General features: G+C 40.1%; 1 protein-coding gene across 1 annotated transcript in view; it reads right to left on the bottom strand.

Moving 5' to 3' along the window:
• lpcat1 (lysophosphatidylcholine acyltransferase 1) overlaps positions 1–17,606 on the bottom strand; it is a 182,310-nt gene that overhangs the window by 29,809 nt on the left and 134,895 nt on the right. Inside the window, exons 8-11 of the mRNA XM_078240535.1 lie at positions 16,754–16,808; positions 15,500–15,582; positions 14,410–14,535; positions 10,251–10,404 (exon numbers count right to left, since the gene is read on the bottom strand). Of these exons, the coding sequence (XP_078096661.1) occupies positions 10,251–10,404; positions 14,410–14,535; positions 15,500–15,582; positions 16,754–16,808 (418 nt within the window). The remainder of the gene's footprint in view (positions 1–10,250; positions 10,405–14,409; positions 14,536–15,499; positions 15,583–16,753; positions 16,809–17,606) is intronic.

Raw genomic sequence — 17,606 nt, 5'->3', positions numbered from 1 at the left:
GTTGCCTCTGACTCTTTCGCCAATTACCTTCAATTGGTGTCCTTGGGTTACTGGCCCTTCTGCCAACAAAAACAGTTTCTTCTCGTTCGTCAAAGTCATTTGTGATTTAGAACATCTTCATCAAATTTCCTCTTACTAGTCTCCGCTGTGTGAATAAGCTCAGCTTCTCCAGTCTCTCCACATAGATTTAGTTCCTCATCACTGGCACTATTCTAGTAAATTTCTTCTGCACCCTATCCAAATGGTTATTGGATAAACATATGGATGATATTGGAATGGAGGAGATTAGAGGGGCTTTAGATTGGTTTCACTGGTCGGCGCAACATCGAGGGCCGAAGGGCCTGTACTGCACTGTTATGTTCTATGTTCTATCCAGGGTGCATCCTTCTTAAAGCATGGTGCCCAGAATTTAACAGTTATCCAGCTGAGGCCCAGCCAGTGTTTTATATCCCTTCAAAAACCTTCTCAACTGGTCCTGTCACCTTCTAATATTTATCCACTTGACACTTCAGGCTGAAGATTATTGGGAGAGATAAACCTGGCAACTACAAGGGGTCAGTCAATCTAAGGTCAATGGTGGGGAAACATTTGAGACACCAATTTGGTACAAAACTAATTGGCACCTGGGAAATTATGGGCTAATAAAAGGCAACACATTGAAGGCAAAATCTGTTCGACTAACTTGATCAAGTTTGTTGAAGTTATGGTAAGAGTGGTTGATGATAGTGGAATTGATGTGCACATGGACTTTCAAAGGCCATTTGACAGTTCTAAAGTGCTACTATGTTACAGATTTGGAAAAATAACATCCTTGTACAACAGATTCATGCATTTAAAATTGCACCATATAGTTCATAATGCATCTCCTCAGTCTTCCTATAAAAATGCATCACTTTACACTTCTCTGCATTAAATCAGTAATATATTGAAAAGAGCAGTGGTCCTAATGTTGACCCATGGGAACTCAACACATTTTACTCCAATCTGTAAAGCAATTATTACTCTCCGAGCTATTTTAAAAAAATTCATACTCTTTAATCCAATAGTCTTTATTTTTCTTAGATTGACTGACCTGTAGTTGCAGGTTTATCTCTCCCAATAACCTTCAGCCAGAAGTGTCAAGTGGATGATCCATCTCGGCCTCAGCATCACAGATGCCAGTCTTTAACCAATTCAACATATCAAAAAACACCTCAAGGCACTGAATACAGCAAAGGCCTTGACAATATTCTGGCAACCGCACTGAGGACTTGTGCTCCAGAATTTGCCATGTCCCTAGCCATGCTGTTCCAGTCCAGCTACAACATAGGCACCTACGTGGTAATGTGAAAGATTGCCTAGAGATATTCTGTACACAAACTACAGCACAGATCCAACCAGCCATTTACTGCCCTATCAGTCCACTCTTGATCCTCAGTAAAGTGATGGAAGGAGTCATTAACAATGCTATCATGCAGCACTTGCTCAGCAACAACCGGCTCACTGACTATCTGTTTGGGTTCCACCAGGGTCACTCTCTATTGACCTCGTTATATACAACCTTGGTTCAGACATGGACAAAAGAGCTGTACAAGGTAAGTGAATGCCCTTGACATCAAGGCAGCATTTGACCGAGTGTAGCATCAAGGAGTCCTAGCAATATTGGAGCCAATGGGAATCATGCGGGGGAACTCTCCATTAGTTGGAGTCATACCTGGCACAAAGGAAGATAGATGGTGGTTCTGGTTGTTGGAGGTCAATGATCTCAGTTCCAGAACATCACTGCAGGAGTTCATAGAATCATAGAAACCCTACAGTACAGAAAGAGGCCATTCGGCCCATCGAGTCTGCACCGACCACAATCCCACCCAGGCCCTACCCCCATATCCCTACAGATTTACCCACTAATCCCTCTAACCTACACATCTCAGGACACGGAGGGCAATTTTTTTTTAGCATGGCCAATCAACCTAACCCGCACATCTTTGGACTGTGGGAGGAAACCGGAGCACGCGGAGGAAACCCACGTAGACACGAGGAGAATGTGCAAACGCCACACAGACAGCGACCCAAGCCGGGAATCGAACCCAGGTCCCTGGAGCTGTGAAGCAGCAGTGTTAACCACCGTGCTGCCCTCAGGGTAGTCCTGGACCCAACCATCTTCAGCTGCTTCATTAATGACCTTACTTTCATTAGGAGGTCAGAAGCGGGGATGTTGGTAAAATGTTCAGCACCATTCATGACTCCTCAGATACCGAAGTTGCCCATGTCCAAATGCAGCAAGATCTGGACAACATTCAGGCTTGTGTGGACAAGTGGCAAGTAACGTTTGCGCCACAAAAGTGCTAGGCAATGACTATCTCCAACAAGAGAGAATCTAACCATTAACTCTTGACATTCAATAACATTACCATTGCTCAATTCCCCCTCTAGCAACATCATGGGGGTTAACATTGCCCAGAAACTTAACTGGACTGACCATATAAATACAATGGCTATGAGAACAAGTCAGAGGCTAGGGATCCTGCAGAGAGTAACTCGTTTACTGATTCCCCAAAGCCTGCCCATCATCTACAAGGCACAAATCAGGAACGCGATGGAATACTCTCCACTTGCCACTCCAACACTGAAGAAGCTTGACACCACAGCCCAATTGATTGACACCCCTTCTACAAATATTCACTCCTTCCATCACTGATGAACATTGGAAGAAATGTGTACCACCTACAAGATGCACTACAGGAACTCACCAAGGCTCTTTAGACAGCAGCTTCCAAACCCATGATGACTACCATCTAGAAGGACAAGGGCAGTAGAAACATGGGAACACCACCTGGAATCCTCCAAGTCACTCACCATCCTGACCTGGAAATATGTCACTGTTCATTGATTGTTGCTGGGTCAAAATCCTGGGTCTCTCCCTCCTTAACCACACTGTGGGTGTACCTACACCACAGGGACTGCAGCGGTTCAAGCAGCAGCTCACCACCATGTTCTCAAGGGCAATAAATGCTGGCACAGTATCTCATAAATGAATTAAAAAATAGTCAAATAATCAAATAGGACTGAAGATTATGGCAAGAGCCTCCACAATTTCCACCCTTATTTTCATCAGTAATCCAGGATGAAATCTGGGCTGGGTGACATTTCTTCTTTCAGAGTGGCAAATTTTTTCAGTTCTTTATCTATTCTTATCCCATCCCACATCATCTTCTCCAGTAAAGACAGGTGCAAAGTACTTAGTTTGATTTCCATTTTGGTCCCTAACTGGCCCATCCTTCATTCGACTATTTTTTTTTAAACCACTTGTAGGTTTACAAAAATACTTTCAGGTTACCTTTTATGTTAGGTGCTAATCTAATCTCATACTTTGTACCCATTTTACTTCCTACTTTTATAAATCTCCTCTATTCTTTCTATATTCAAAATAATTCCCCACCGTATTATTAGCTTTATAATTGTCATAAGCCTTTTTTTGTTTCATTTTAACTTCTATATGTTTAATTATCCACAGTGCTAAGTCTTTGACGACATTCCTTCCCCACTCATTGGGATGTGCTTGCCTCATCTCTGAATCAGACCCTCTTTGAAGACCGCCCAGAAGACGTAGGAGAAGCAGTAAGCCAATCGGCCCATCGGGTTTGCTCCATCGTTTAACAAGGTCACGACTGATAACCTTCAACTACATTTTCTCACCTCATCTCCATAACCTTGATTCACTAACTGATTAAACATCTGTCTATCTCAGCTCTGAGCATGCTTAATGACCCAGCCTCCATAGCTTTCTGCGGTAAAGAATTCACTACCCTTAGAGAAGAAATTCCTCCTCATCCCGGTCTTAAATGGATGACCCCTTAACCTGAGATTATGCCCTCTGGTCCTTGGCTCTCCCACAAGGGGAAACTACCTCTGCATCTACATTGTAACCTGCTGAACTTGCATACTAGTTTTTTGTGATTTATGTATGACGTCCTCAAAAAATATTCAGCTCCTTTATTCTTCCTGTCAAAGTGCATAACTTCACATTTTCCTACATTATATTCCATCTGCCAAATTTTTGCCCACTCACTTAACTTGTCTACATCCCTCTGTAGACACCGTCATCCTCACCACTTGCATTCCCACCTATTTTTCTGTCTTCCACAAACTTGGCAATAGTACATTTATTTCCCTCATCCAAGTTTTAATGTACATTGTAAATAATTGTACCGCCAGCATGGAATCCTGTGACACTCCTGAAAATGCCCAACATATCCCAACTCTTGCGTCTTCTATTATCTATCCATGCTGATATACTACCATCAACACCATTGACTCTTTTGTGCGGTACCTGATCAAATGTTTTGTCGAAATCCCAGTACATTACATATTTTGTTTCTCTTTTATCTATTCTGCTCGTTACCACCAAAGAAATCTAATAACTTTGTCAAATATGATTTCCCCTTCATGAAGCCATGCTGACTCAGCTTGATTATATTATGTATTTCTAAAATCTCTACTATTGCATCCTTTATAATGGACATTTTCCCAGTTAAACTAACTGGCCTATAAGTTACCAGTTTTTGTCACCCTCCCTTTTTGAATAAGAGACATTGGCAGTTTTCCAATCCTCTGGGACTTTTCCAGAATTTAAGGATTCTTGGAAGATTACTAATAGTGCATCCGCTGGCTCTGTAGTGACTTCCTTTGATATCCTAGGATGCAACCCATCATGTCCAGGGGACATAATGGCCTTTAGCCCCAGGAGCTTCCCGAGTACTTTTTCTCCAGTAATAGTTATTGTATTTCTTTCCTCCCCCGACTTTTACCCAAGGATTATTTAGTATTTTTAGAATGGTATTGGTGTCTTCTACAGTGAAGACTGACGCAAGTATTTATTTAACTGCTCTGCCATTTACTGGTTTCAAAGAACAAAGAAAAGTACAGCATAGGAATAGGCCCTTCGGCCCTCCAAGCCTGCACCGATCATGATGCCCGTCTAAACTACAACCGTACGCATTTACGGAGTCCATATCCTTCCATCCCCATCTTCTTCATATATTCGTTTAGTTGCCCCTTAAATGCTGCAATTGTACCTGCTCCCATCACCTCCCCAGGCAGCATGTTCCAGACATTCACCACCCTGTGTAAAAAACCTGCCTCACACATCTCCTCTAAACTTTTCCCCACGCTCCTTCAACCTATGTCCCCGAGTACTTGACTTTTCGATCCTAGGAAAGAGCATCTGACTATCCACTCTGTCCATGCCACTCAATCTTGTAGACCTCTATCAGGTCACCCCTCATTCTCCGTCGTTCCAGTGAGAACAAACTGAGTTTATCCAACCTCATAGAAATCATAGAAACCCTACAGTACAGAAAGAGGCCATTCAGCCCATCGAGTCTGCACCGACCACAATCCCACCCAGGCCCTACCCCCATATCCCTACAGATTTACCCACTAATCCCTCCAACCTACGCATCTCAGGACACTAAGAGCAATTTTTTTTTAGCATGGCCAATCAACCTAACCCGCACATCTTTGGACTGTGGGAGGAAACCGGAGCACCCGGAGGAAACCCACGCAGACACGAGGAGAATGTGCAAACTCCACACAGACAGTGACCCAAGCCGGGAATCGAACCCAGGTCCCTGGAGCTGTGAAGCAGCAGTGCTAACCACCGTGCTGCCCTCTCCTCATAGTTAATACCCTCATAGTTAACCTCTCCTCATAGTTAATACCCTCCAGGCCTGGCAACATCCTGGTAAACGTCTTCTGCACCCTCTCCAAAGCATCCACATCCTTCTGGTAGTGAGATGACCAGAATTGTACACAATATTCTAAATGAGGCCTAATTAAGATTCTGTACAGCTGCAGCATGACCCGTTTCCATTATTATTTCCCCAATATCATTCTCTAAGGGGGCCTATGTTCACTTTGGCCTCTCTCTTCCTTTTTATACATTTGAAGAAGCTCTTACTATCTACTTTAATGTTACTTGCTAGTTTGCTCTCATAGTTCTTCTTCTCCCTCCTTTCTTTTGGTCATCTTTTGTTTTTAAAAACTTTTTCAATTCTCTGCAATACCACTAATGTGTGTCTGTTTTTTCTTTGTTTAATACTATCCTTAACTTTCTTGGTTATCCATGGCTGATTTCTCCCCTTCTTAGAATCCTCACCGGGATACACCTTTGCTGGAATCATAGACGCTTACAGCATGGAAACAGACCCGTTGGCCCAACTTGTTGCCCAGTTTTTACCACTTAGCTAATCTCAATTGCCCGCATTTGGCCCATATCCCTCTATACCCATCTTACCCATGTAACTGTCTAAATGTTTTTTAAAAGACAAAATTGTACCTGCCTCTACTACTGCCTCTGGCAGCTTTAAAGTTTATTTATTAATGTCACAAGTAGGCTTACCTTAACACTGCAATGAAGTTGCTGTGAAAATCCCCTAGGCGCCACACTCTGGCGCCTGTTCAGGTACACAGAGGGTGAATTTAACATGGCCAATACATCTAACCAGCATACTTTCGGAGGAAACCGGAGCACCTGGAGGAAACCTACGCAAATACAGGGAGAACTTGCAGACTCTGCACAGTGACCCAAGTCGGGAATCGAACCTGGGTTCCTGGCACAGTGAGGCAGCAGTGCTAACCACTGCGCCACCGTTGTGAATCATGAACTATTTTCATAAACGTCTGCCATTGTTGATCGACCATATTTTCTGCTAAACTTTCCCACTCCACTCCAGCCAACTCTGCTCTCATTCCAAAGTAATTACTTTTAAGTTTGGCACAGTTGTTTCTGATCCACGCTTCTCACTCTCAAACTGAATGCAAAGTTCTACCTACGTTGTGGTCACTACGGGATCTTTTACACTGAGATTGTTTATGAAACCTGCCTTGTTACACATTAACAGATCCAAACTAGCATGATCCCTGTTTGGACGCACAACATATTGTTGTACAAAACTGTGCCAAATATACTCTTGGAATTCTTCCTCATGGCTACCACTGCCAAGGTGATTTTCCCAATCCACATGAAGATTAAAGTCACCTATGATTAAATACTGACATTTTGTCACAGCCTCATTATCTCCCGATTTATTCTCTGTTCTCCATATAGCCACTGTTATGGGGCCTATAGACTACTCCCACCAGTGCCTTCTTCCACTTGTTATTTCTTAACTCCACTGACATGGATTTTACATCTTCTGATCCAAGATAATTTCTTGTGATTGTATTTATTCCATCTTGCTTGTCCTTATGAAAAGTCACATATTCCTAAATATTTAGTTCCAGCTTTGATCTCCTTGTAACCATATCTCTGTAACAGCTATAAGATCATACCACTAGCCTCAAATTGTGCTGTTAATTAATTTTGTGCTAAATACGCGTATTTAAATAAAGAGCCATTAATTTTACCTTTTCACCATTTTCCCCCTTTTTATCCTATTTGCTGCTTTTTTTTTGTACATTCTGTCCCTTCCTGTCACACTCTGGGTCTCACTACCTAAATAGCTGCTTTGTAATGCTGCCAAATCGTTTTGCTTTCTATGACTACATATATCCTCTCCAGAACCATCCCCCACCCCTCAATTTAGTTTGGAGCCCTTCCTATTTCCCTTGTTATGTGGTTTGCAAGAAACCATGCTTATTGACGTATTATTGCATTATCTACCAATATTTGAAGATCACTGAAGTCACTCTTTCTCCAGTTATGTATTTTTTGAATTGATTTGATTTATCATATGTATTGGGATACAATGAGAAGTATTGTTTCTTGCAGACAAAAAATACCATTCATAGAGTACATAGGGGAGAAGGAAAGGATAGGGTGCAAAATCTAGTATTGCAGTTGCCGATAGGGTGAAGGGAAAGAGCTGCTTAGTGTGTGATAGGACCATTCAAAAATCTGGTGGCAGCAGGGAAGAGACTCTTCATGAATTGGTTGGTACTACTTCTGACGGAAGAAGGTGGGAGAGAATATGTCCGCTGTATTAGGCGTCCTTGATTATGCTGGCTGCTTTCCTGAGGCAGCAGGGAGTGTAGATGGAGTCAATGGATGGGAGACTAATTTGTGAGATGGACTGGGCTATGTTCCCAACCCTTTATAGATTCTTGTGGTCTTGGTCAGAACAGGAGTCATACCAAGCTATGATACATCTAGAAAGGATGCTTTCTATGGTGCATCTGCAGAAATTGGAGAGACATGCAGTGGACATGCCACATTTCCTTAGCCTTCTGAGAAAGTAGAAGTCTTTCTCAACTATAGCGTTGGCATGGAGGGACCACGACAGATTGTTGGTGATCTGAACAACTAGAAACTTAAAGTTTTCAACCATCTCCACTTCATCATCTTTGATGTAGACAGGGGCATGTCCTCCACTATATTTCCTGAAGTCGATGGCTATCTTCTTTGTTTTATTGATTTTATTATGCATGACTGTAACATGTCCATAAATATACTAAGCTTGATTATATCATGATCACTGTTCCCCAAATGCTCTCCCCTCCTCCTCCAGCCCTGTTCCATTGTAACATATTCAATTTGCCCTAGAACTAGATCCAGCACGGCTTCCCTTGGGCTGGAAACACATCAAAAAAAGAGTAATCTCGTACACATTTCAGAATCCTCCCCTCTTTACCATTTGAACTATTACCATACCAACATGTGGTAAGATAACTGAAATCTCTTCTCAATACTCTGCATCTACCTGCATCTTTCCCTTTATTCCTCCATACCCTTCCCGCTATTTGTGGCCTGTAGTATGCACTTAGAAGTGTAATAGTTCCTATATGGTGCTCAGTTTGAACCAAATAGACTGTCTTTCACCTCTCAACTCCTCTCTCCAGTGCTAACATTGTTTCTTTGATCAATACTGCCACCCCTTCTTTTTTGGATACCTTCAGCCAACATGATACGCTCAGACAAATCACATTAAATTATTACATTACTGTAATATTAATTTAATTTATATGTAATCTAGTACTTCTCAGTTCTCTTATCTACAATGTAAATGATCTTCTGTACACTTCCGCGATCAAGAGTAAATTTTATGTCTATTTCAACAGTGTGTGGCTTTTTATGGGCATAACATAGCGGGCAATGGGGATAGAAGCCTGATAACAGTTCTCTGCCCATTCCAACTCCATCCAAATATGGTAGGGTGTCACAATAGCGAAAGAACACAGAAAATGCCTCCATCATTTTTTAGCCATCATGTTGCTATTGTGCCAAGTGCAAAACATACCAATTTCAAAGACAGCCAGAGTATAAGGTGCTGGTGAAACCTCTTTTCTACTTTTCCTTTTGAATGAATCATTTTAAATCTCTATTTTGCTTTGATTTTACCCTGCTTTCCACCTGGGTATTCATGGAATTTTGTGATAATTCCTTTGGTTTTTTTTCTTGTTACAGTTTCTTTAGTGTGACAAATGGTTTCTCCAACTCGAATGCATGAACGGGAAGCATTTTCAAGACTAGTGAAAGGACATCAGACAGATAACAATGCACCAGCTGTGTTCAGACACCTTTCCCCTTGGAGCTACATCTCTTAAGAGGAAGTGGATGAATTTGGAGAAGCTCAAAAATTTCTAGGTTAGATTGTTATAAAAATCCAATGACATAAATATGGTATACGAAAGTCTGATTAACTGTAATGGTGGACGATTCCTTAGAAGCACATTCTTCATGATGACATGCATGGTGAACGTGGCCAATCATGCTATGCATGAACATTACAGCAAGAATTAACAGCCTTTAGACCATATCCAAGATGTCAGCAGTCAAATTTGCAGACATTATTACACTTGCATGGCAATGACTGAGAGTGATGGTTTTCAGAGTGTCCAGGTGAGCAGTAGGATAAATAGAGTTGTTCGGACAATCATACTTAATACGTAACTGAAGCTAGACACAGCCATTGACAGTAACAGTCGGCTGCTTTCACCAGCTTGCCTCCACCTTTTCCTTTGGGCACACATTTCCTGTTGGGCAGCTGGGACCAACATCATTCAAGAAATGGAAGCAATATGCCAACTTGCCCTCTATTTGAGGTCATGAAGCAGTGTCTGGGAGGGGGCAACTGCATGTAAATATAAGGAAAGATAAATGTGTTTATTCTTAAAAGTACAGTACATTCAATAACTGGTAATATGTTGGTACAATATGTAAGGGGCACAAATGAATATAAATGCACATTCAAATTCATCCATTATTAATACAAATTCACAAACTTAGCAAATTTTACACAGTTAGGATAACATTTATTGCCAATATAGCTTACCTCATCAAAAAGTACAAACATATCTGTTAATGCATCACAAACTGGCAACTTCAAATAATCAGCAAACGTTTCCAAAGTTATCCGTTCTCCTTTCACTTTTTTGGCACTTTCTGCAAGTCTATCCAATTCCTTTTCAACTCTATCAGGCTTTAAACTGAAATTGTAAATGAAAACATTATAATCACCACACAGTGTTAATTTCAAAATTCTGAGACAGTGATATAGGTAAATAGAAAATGGTAACAGCTTCACCTTACCAAAAGTAAATTATATTCTTAAATATTTGTGTAGTGAGGTCACTATTGAATGTAAATGCTATTTTGCCTCATGCACATCTCTAAAATGTTTTGAATTAAATTAGATGTTTAAAAATCCACAGCTGTTCTTTCCGATGAATTATAATTTGTCTGGGAAAATGCATTCTCTAATGAGTGCGCACTAAATACAATGGCTTTCTTCAGTCTCACTCAAGTGAGTGGTATGTTTTTAATGGAAAATTCACAAAAACTTTCTAATAAAGCCAATTTAACCACAAAATGAATGTGGAACTATGTGGTGGGTGCAGCAGGAGAGGAGGGGAGGGGAAGAAAGGTGGGACGCAAAGCAGCTGCAAGTGGAAAGGCATACTTAAGAGTTGAACCTGAACCAGCAGGTTTAACTAGTGGGTTCAGTAAAGATGCACAGTATACTCTGGTGTTTGTTGTGCGCTCCACAGAAGCAATGTGGATGAAACTCAGTGAAGTCCATAAAGTCAGGAAATGGTAGCAGATAAATCCACAGGATCGGTGCAACTTAGGAAACTGGCCCAAGGACCATCTGTAGAGTGTGGCAACGCGCAAGATTGGGAGCAGCTGGAAAAGCCTGAGAAATCATTTAAACACAGTCCAACAAAAAGTGGCAGGAGTTCTGATGGATAAGTAGAGAAAGCAGCCATGGGAGCCAAGTGGAAAACAGATCATCCTGCAGCAGAGGAGCAAAATCTACAGCAGGATGGGAACAAGTTGGATCAGATCTAGTTCAATGTAGTTTAAAACTTCCTGTTGAGGAGCAGCAAGTAACCCCAGAGGAAAAAAAATCAAGAACTCGGCACCTTTTTAAATCCATTTATACAATTTCTTCAACATATTTTTTCTATGCAAACATTTTAATTGCAATAGAAATCCAAGTTTTTAAAAATCTTTTGAGAACATCAGCAATAACCACTAGAGGGCACAGCACATATTCAAGCAGCAACCTAAAATGGTTGAGTGAATTCTAAGTGGGATCCTTTAATTTCCTGGTGCTGCCAGTTAAAAGTAAAGACTGATTGAATTTGTTTTTTTTCCAATCTTGAAATGAGGTGACAGATATCATTTGCAGAAGCATAAGAAACACAAAATTTCATGGAAAAAATATTCTGCATGTCAATAATTCAAATTAAACTAGGGGCTAGGGACCATTTGTACAAATTATAAAAAACAAATCTTGACAAACATTAGGAAAAGTAATAAACGCATGTTATAGACTTCCAGATAGGGTAATGGAATCATAAAAGGGAATGATTCAACAACTGGATACTTCAATAAAGGAATTATAAGGCCTTTCTTGATGGATTAACTAAAATGTGCAGAATGCCATTTTATCTAGTGATCACTGCCGCAGCAGACCCTGTAATTTTCTGTTGACTCGTGGGAAATAAAAACTAAATCTGTATTGTTTAAGGTGGATGGGTTATAGAAACAAGTTTGGATGTTAGTCTTCAAGTACCCAAATTACTGAAAAATAAATCCATGTAGATACCTATGGAAATGAATTAATTTGTTTTCCAACTTTTTGCTCCAAAAGTTATCATTCTCAAGCTGCATAGGAGCTTTAGTGCAGTTCTTCAATATGTCAAAAAAACAACGACCCAGGACGTGATCTTACCACCTTGTTCCAACCGTTGGCCAGTGTGGTGAGGTGGTAAGATAGCATGCGAAGCAAAAAAAAAATCAGATTTGCACCCGGTGCCAAACAGTTTGCTATTGTCCCAGCCCCCTTTTACAGGCACAAACTACCTTGTGCCCAAAATGGGCACGAGAATTATTAGCATGAATTTCAATATTATTAGCAAGGTTGGCACTCTATCACCACCCTTCTCCCTCACAGAATCTCCCCACCTCACTGGTGTAATGTCACTGGTGCACACCATTACTGCTCTATAAAAGTCTGGTTCAGGCACAGCAGTAGCAAGAGCGAGTGAGGATGTGAGTACCACTGGGGTGAGGGGAGGGGAGTCTCAGCCGCTCCCATGCGTGGGATGGAGTGGGTGGGCTTGCATGGGCGCAGGGGTTTGGGGGATCTTCTGGTCCGGAGTCAGCACTGGCTTGGGGTTTGTGTTGTGTGCATTCCCCCGGTTGCTGAGGTTGAGGAGGTTGAGGAGGTTGAGGAGGTGTGCCTTCATGAATAACCTCAGCTGGTCCGGGAATTGAATCTGCACTGCTGGCATCGCTCTGCATCATGAACCAGCTGAGCTGTCAAACATTCAAACTCCTGAATTAACTCCACTCTGGGAAAGCAGACTGTTACTGCAATGTCGATATATTGCGCTCAAGTTTTTCACAAGATACATTTTGACAAAAACACATGTCATTTGCCTTAACTCCATCACCTTAGTATTCGAGCAGTGGTTTATAGATTAAGCCATTCACTGCTGAAATTGAAAAACTAAAATCCTTAGTTTCTTTACCGAATTTTGCAAAACTCTGAAAGGCTCTCTCCAAAATTGAATTTTTAAAATGGTAAATTTTTCACAAAGTGACCAGTTTATAGTTGAAACAATTCCAAAAAATTGTAGCGGAGTTTTCACATGATTTCTGCCCAAAAAGCTCAATTTGGGTGGAATCAAATTAAAAAGCAAAGAAAATGCTGAATTTTAAGCACAAAAATGTGTGCGCATTTCACCCAAATCTCTGCAAACTTACAAGTCCATTTAACACAGTATTTATTCAAACCAGTCACCACCCACAAAACTAACCATCTCTACAAGTCAGACTAGCAACTTTCAGCCAATTGCACTTGCTTGGTGTGCTTCAACACATTGCACCCAGGCAGATATGCAAACATAGTACATGAATCTATCATCATAAATCTCCTGGTCAGCAATCAGGCAAAAATCTGCTGTTACAGAAAAATTACTCAACTGACGACCAGCAGTCAACTGAAGACACTGGTCTGACCTGTGGCTGCTGAAATTAATTTTAAAAGTTTGTAAGTGTCCAGATCACCAGCAAGCTGTCCTGGTCCCTCCACCCTGATGCTATAGTTAAGAAAGCCCACCGACTTCTTTCTCAGGAGGCACCGGAAATTCAGCATGTCCGCTATGACTCTCACCAATTTTTACTGTTGCACCCTTTTCGGATGTATCACAGCTTGGTATGGCTCCTGCTCTGACCAAGACCGCAAGAATCTACAAAGAGTTGTGAGCGCAGTCCAGTCCATCAATCAAACCATCCTCCCATCCATTGACTCCGTCTACACTTCCAGCTGCCTCAGAAAAGCAGCCAGCATAATCAAGGACCCACGCACCCCAGGCATACTCTCTTCAACCTTCTTCCGTTGGGAAAAAGATACAAAAGTCTGAGATTGCGTACCAAGAACAGCTTCTTCCCTGCTGCCATCAGACTTTTGAATGAACCTACCATATACTAAGCTGATCTTTCTCTACACCCTAACTCTGACTGTAACTCTATATTCTGTATGCTCTCCTTTCTCCCTATGTACTCTATGAATGGTATGTTTTGTCTGTATAGCCTTCAAGAAATAATACTTTTCACTATATACCGAGACATGTGACAATAATAAATCAAATCAAAAAAGTTGTGCATAATTTCCTATAATCCCATTGATTATTAAGAAATGCTGCATTTAGACAAATGTTACAGGGAAACCTGGAAACAATTTCACCAGCATCACCCCTATCCCACAAACATTTTGAAAAGAAGATTCCAAGTTGCCCAAAATATTAGTTGAACATTTTGTCAATAAATTTAACACATTCCGCATCAAGTGTAAACCAAACCGAAAGACATACAATTACAAACAAATTCAAGGTAAGCAATAAGGTTTAAATTAGCCATCATAAGTTTGCTTTCTTTCTTTTAGAGTGGCTATCATCATAAAAAAGTAAAACAAAACTCACCTGAGTTTTCTGACAAGCTTTGCAAATTCTAGTAGACAGGTATCCACAGGAAGTTTCAACTGGCTGTCAGACATTACAAGCTGACAATCTTCAAATGTGTAGTCAGTCACAGGAACACCAAGAGCTCTACCAGGAACAGTTCAAAAGTAAAAGTATGGGAAAAGTTATTGTATATTAACTAACGTGCTTCAGACTTGGCTAGAGCACAGTGATTTTGATGGAAATATTTTGAAGAGTCTGAACTTTTTGTTTGTACAAAACAATGAACTACATTGAATCTCATTCATCAATGAATAATAAACGCAATAGATAATCGCTACTCACTTCCTTCCACTAAGAACTGCAACAGCATAAACCACCTCAAAAATGATATGACAAAGCACTTAAAAAATAAACATAAAGCAACAGGTTGACCACTACATTAGACATCTACACAAGACATGATAAAAGCAGATTTGTGGTGCCACATTTGTTATGTGGTCTTTAGTAGAAATTGAACATTCCCACAGAGAAGGGGAGGGGGCCTAGCTACTTTGATACAAAAGAGACCATTAGAAAAATGTTAGCACAACAAAGGAGGTGATGAGTAAGATCATGAATTCATTAGTTTCAACCAGACCATTATAAAACTTGAGTGTCTACATGGCACGGTATACATTTTTATTCATCATTCATCTTGTACAGATGTCAAACCATACATCTCACTTGTTTCTATAGGATTTAATGCTCTAGATTTTGTTTTAGTGGTTTTCAGTTCAGATAATTTTTCGGGTGTTTTATACCTTTAATAAAACATATTAATTTTCTTGAGTGCAATTATCTTCCTTGGGCATTTTAAGATTGGAAGTATTTATAAGTATATGACTTCCACGATATTTTAGCAAATAGCCCCCTGGGGGCCTGGATTCAAATCTCAAGATTGCTCTCAATCATCACTAAGATATCAGCATCATTCAGAAGTTATAAGGAATGAGATATTAGGGGGGGGGGGAAAAACAATTTTTCCAGTGCTCCAAAACACTTGCCAATGTCAATGAAGATAAATTATAGATGTGTTGATTTTACTTTTAATAAGTATTATTATACTTACTTTGCCATTACCTTTCTGACATTGTTTGCATACAAAATGGGGTTTTTTCTTTCTTCCTCGGAAGGTGTATAAATTGGCAGAAACTGAAAACAAAATCAAAATCTCTCTGAAGTGTCAAAATTATTTTTAATTGACAGCCAAATAATATACAAATAACAATGTACAGAATGGTGGGTTACTGAATCTTTCAACTGAAATGACTGGTTTTAAAATTCTACATTCTTGATCATTTTAAAACAAATAATTGCCAAAGTTATTTGTTTGATCTCCAAAGTTATATTAGACATTGTGAATTGTAATGAAACCATCCATTCATGCAAAATAAATGAAGGAATTCCACAAATCGGCCACTAAACTGGAATTTTAAAAAAAATCTCAGAGTTTTGTGATAAATTACTAAGAAATTGATCAGTTCTTTTAAAAAAAACTAACCATATTCACAGGCCATTCTGAACTATTTGCAATGCAAAACTGTTTTAATAATCTAAATTTCAGTTTGACTGAATGTGGCGTGTGCCCACTAACAGCTATTTGCAACAGATGATGAATTCATCCAATTTATCCATTGCATTTTAATGAAGAAAAAATTATATTCAAAACAACTTTCATTCAATTTTGTAAAAATATGCACCAGGATTTCCAACTGATTTAAGTTGTCTGAAGCATATTACATTTCAAAAGTTCAAATCACTTTCCAGTTGCACAACTGGGAAATTGCAATGGCTGTATTTGTTTTAATTAATGACAGTCTTGATAAAGTGTACAAAATGTTAGTTTGCTGAGTGCAAAGCACTTCTCATTTAAATGTAATTGTCCTTGATCGATGGGGATATGTGCGAGTCTAAAAGTGTAGCTGATCAAGCCAAGAGTGCCAAAGCTAAACTAGGTTGCCAATTTTGGCATTTTAAAAAAATCTCAAAGAGCATTCATTGTTCCTCTTATTTGGAAAGGAACAGAAGGAAACAAAACTAGAAATTGGTCTGTGGTTGGAGTTTTTAAATGCAGCACAGGATCAGAGAGATCATGAGTCTCATGAAATCCGATTATGCCCCCATCAGACATATTTGTTTGGTAATATTCCATCTATTTCTTAAAGGTTATACAAAAAAGCAAGATCATTAAATCACAACCTGTGCTAGAAGATACTATCCTGACTTACTGATTAATATTTTCTGGCCAGGTATTTTTAAAATTTAAGCCACATAATGAAATGACAAAGGTTCTAACCCTCAGGAAGGCAAAACATAAACTAACCTCCATTTCCACATTATTGTGTAGCTGGCACAATGTGAGCCAAAGGATTTTTAACCTGAAAAATAAGATTGCATTCTGTGGAAATTATATGAACATGATAGTATCTGCTAGTAATGTTACCAAAATATATTAAATCATGAAATTTCTAACAACATATTTATAAGATGCAAGATGTACTCCCTTCAACTGTTATACTGGTTCATAGAATTTCTACAGTTCAGCCCATCGAGTCTGCACCATCTCTACAAAAGGGCATCTTTCCCTGGCCCTTCGTCCCTTCCCTGTAACCCTGCACATCTTACCATGGCTAATCCACCCAACCCACACATCCTTGGACACTAGTGGCAATTTAGCAAGGCCAATCCACTTAAGCTGCACATAAAATAGAAATACCTGTAAAGACTCGCATTCCAACCATTATTTTGTAAATTGAGTTTGTGTCTTTATATGCCCTGTTTGTGAACAGAACTCCCACTTACCTGATGAAGGAGCAGCGCTCCGAAAGCTAGTGGCTTTTGCTACCAAATAAACCTGTTGGACTTTAACCTGGTGTTGTGAGACTTCTTACCATAAAATAGAACACATAGATACATAGAATCCCTACAATGCAGAAGGAGGCCATTTGTCCCATTGAAACTATACCAACCACAATCCCATTCAGGCTCTATCCCCCTATCCCTACGTATTTACCCTGCTAATCTCCTTGACACCAAGGAGTAATTTAGCATGGCCAATCAACCTAACCTGCATATTTTTGGATTGTGGTAGGAAATTGGAGTACCTCGAGGAAACCCACAGACATGGGGAGAATGTGCAAACTCCACAGTCACCCAACGCAGGAATTGAACTCACG

The sequence above is a fragment of the Mustelus asterias genome, chromosome 2 (assembly GCF_964213995.1).
Source record: "Mustelus asterias chromosome 2, sMusAst1.hap1.1, whole genome shotgun sequence".
Taxonomy (NCBI): Eukaryota; Metazoa; Chordata; class Chondrichthyes; order Carcharhiniformes; family Triakidae; genus Mustelus; species Mustelus asterias.
This window is presented reverse-complemented; position numbering and strand designations above follow the sequence as displayed.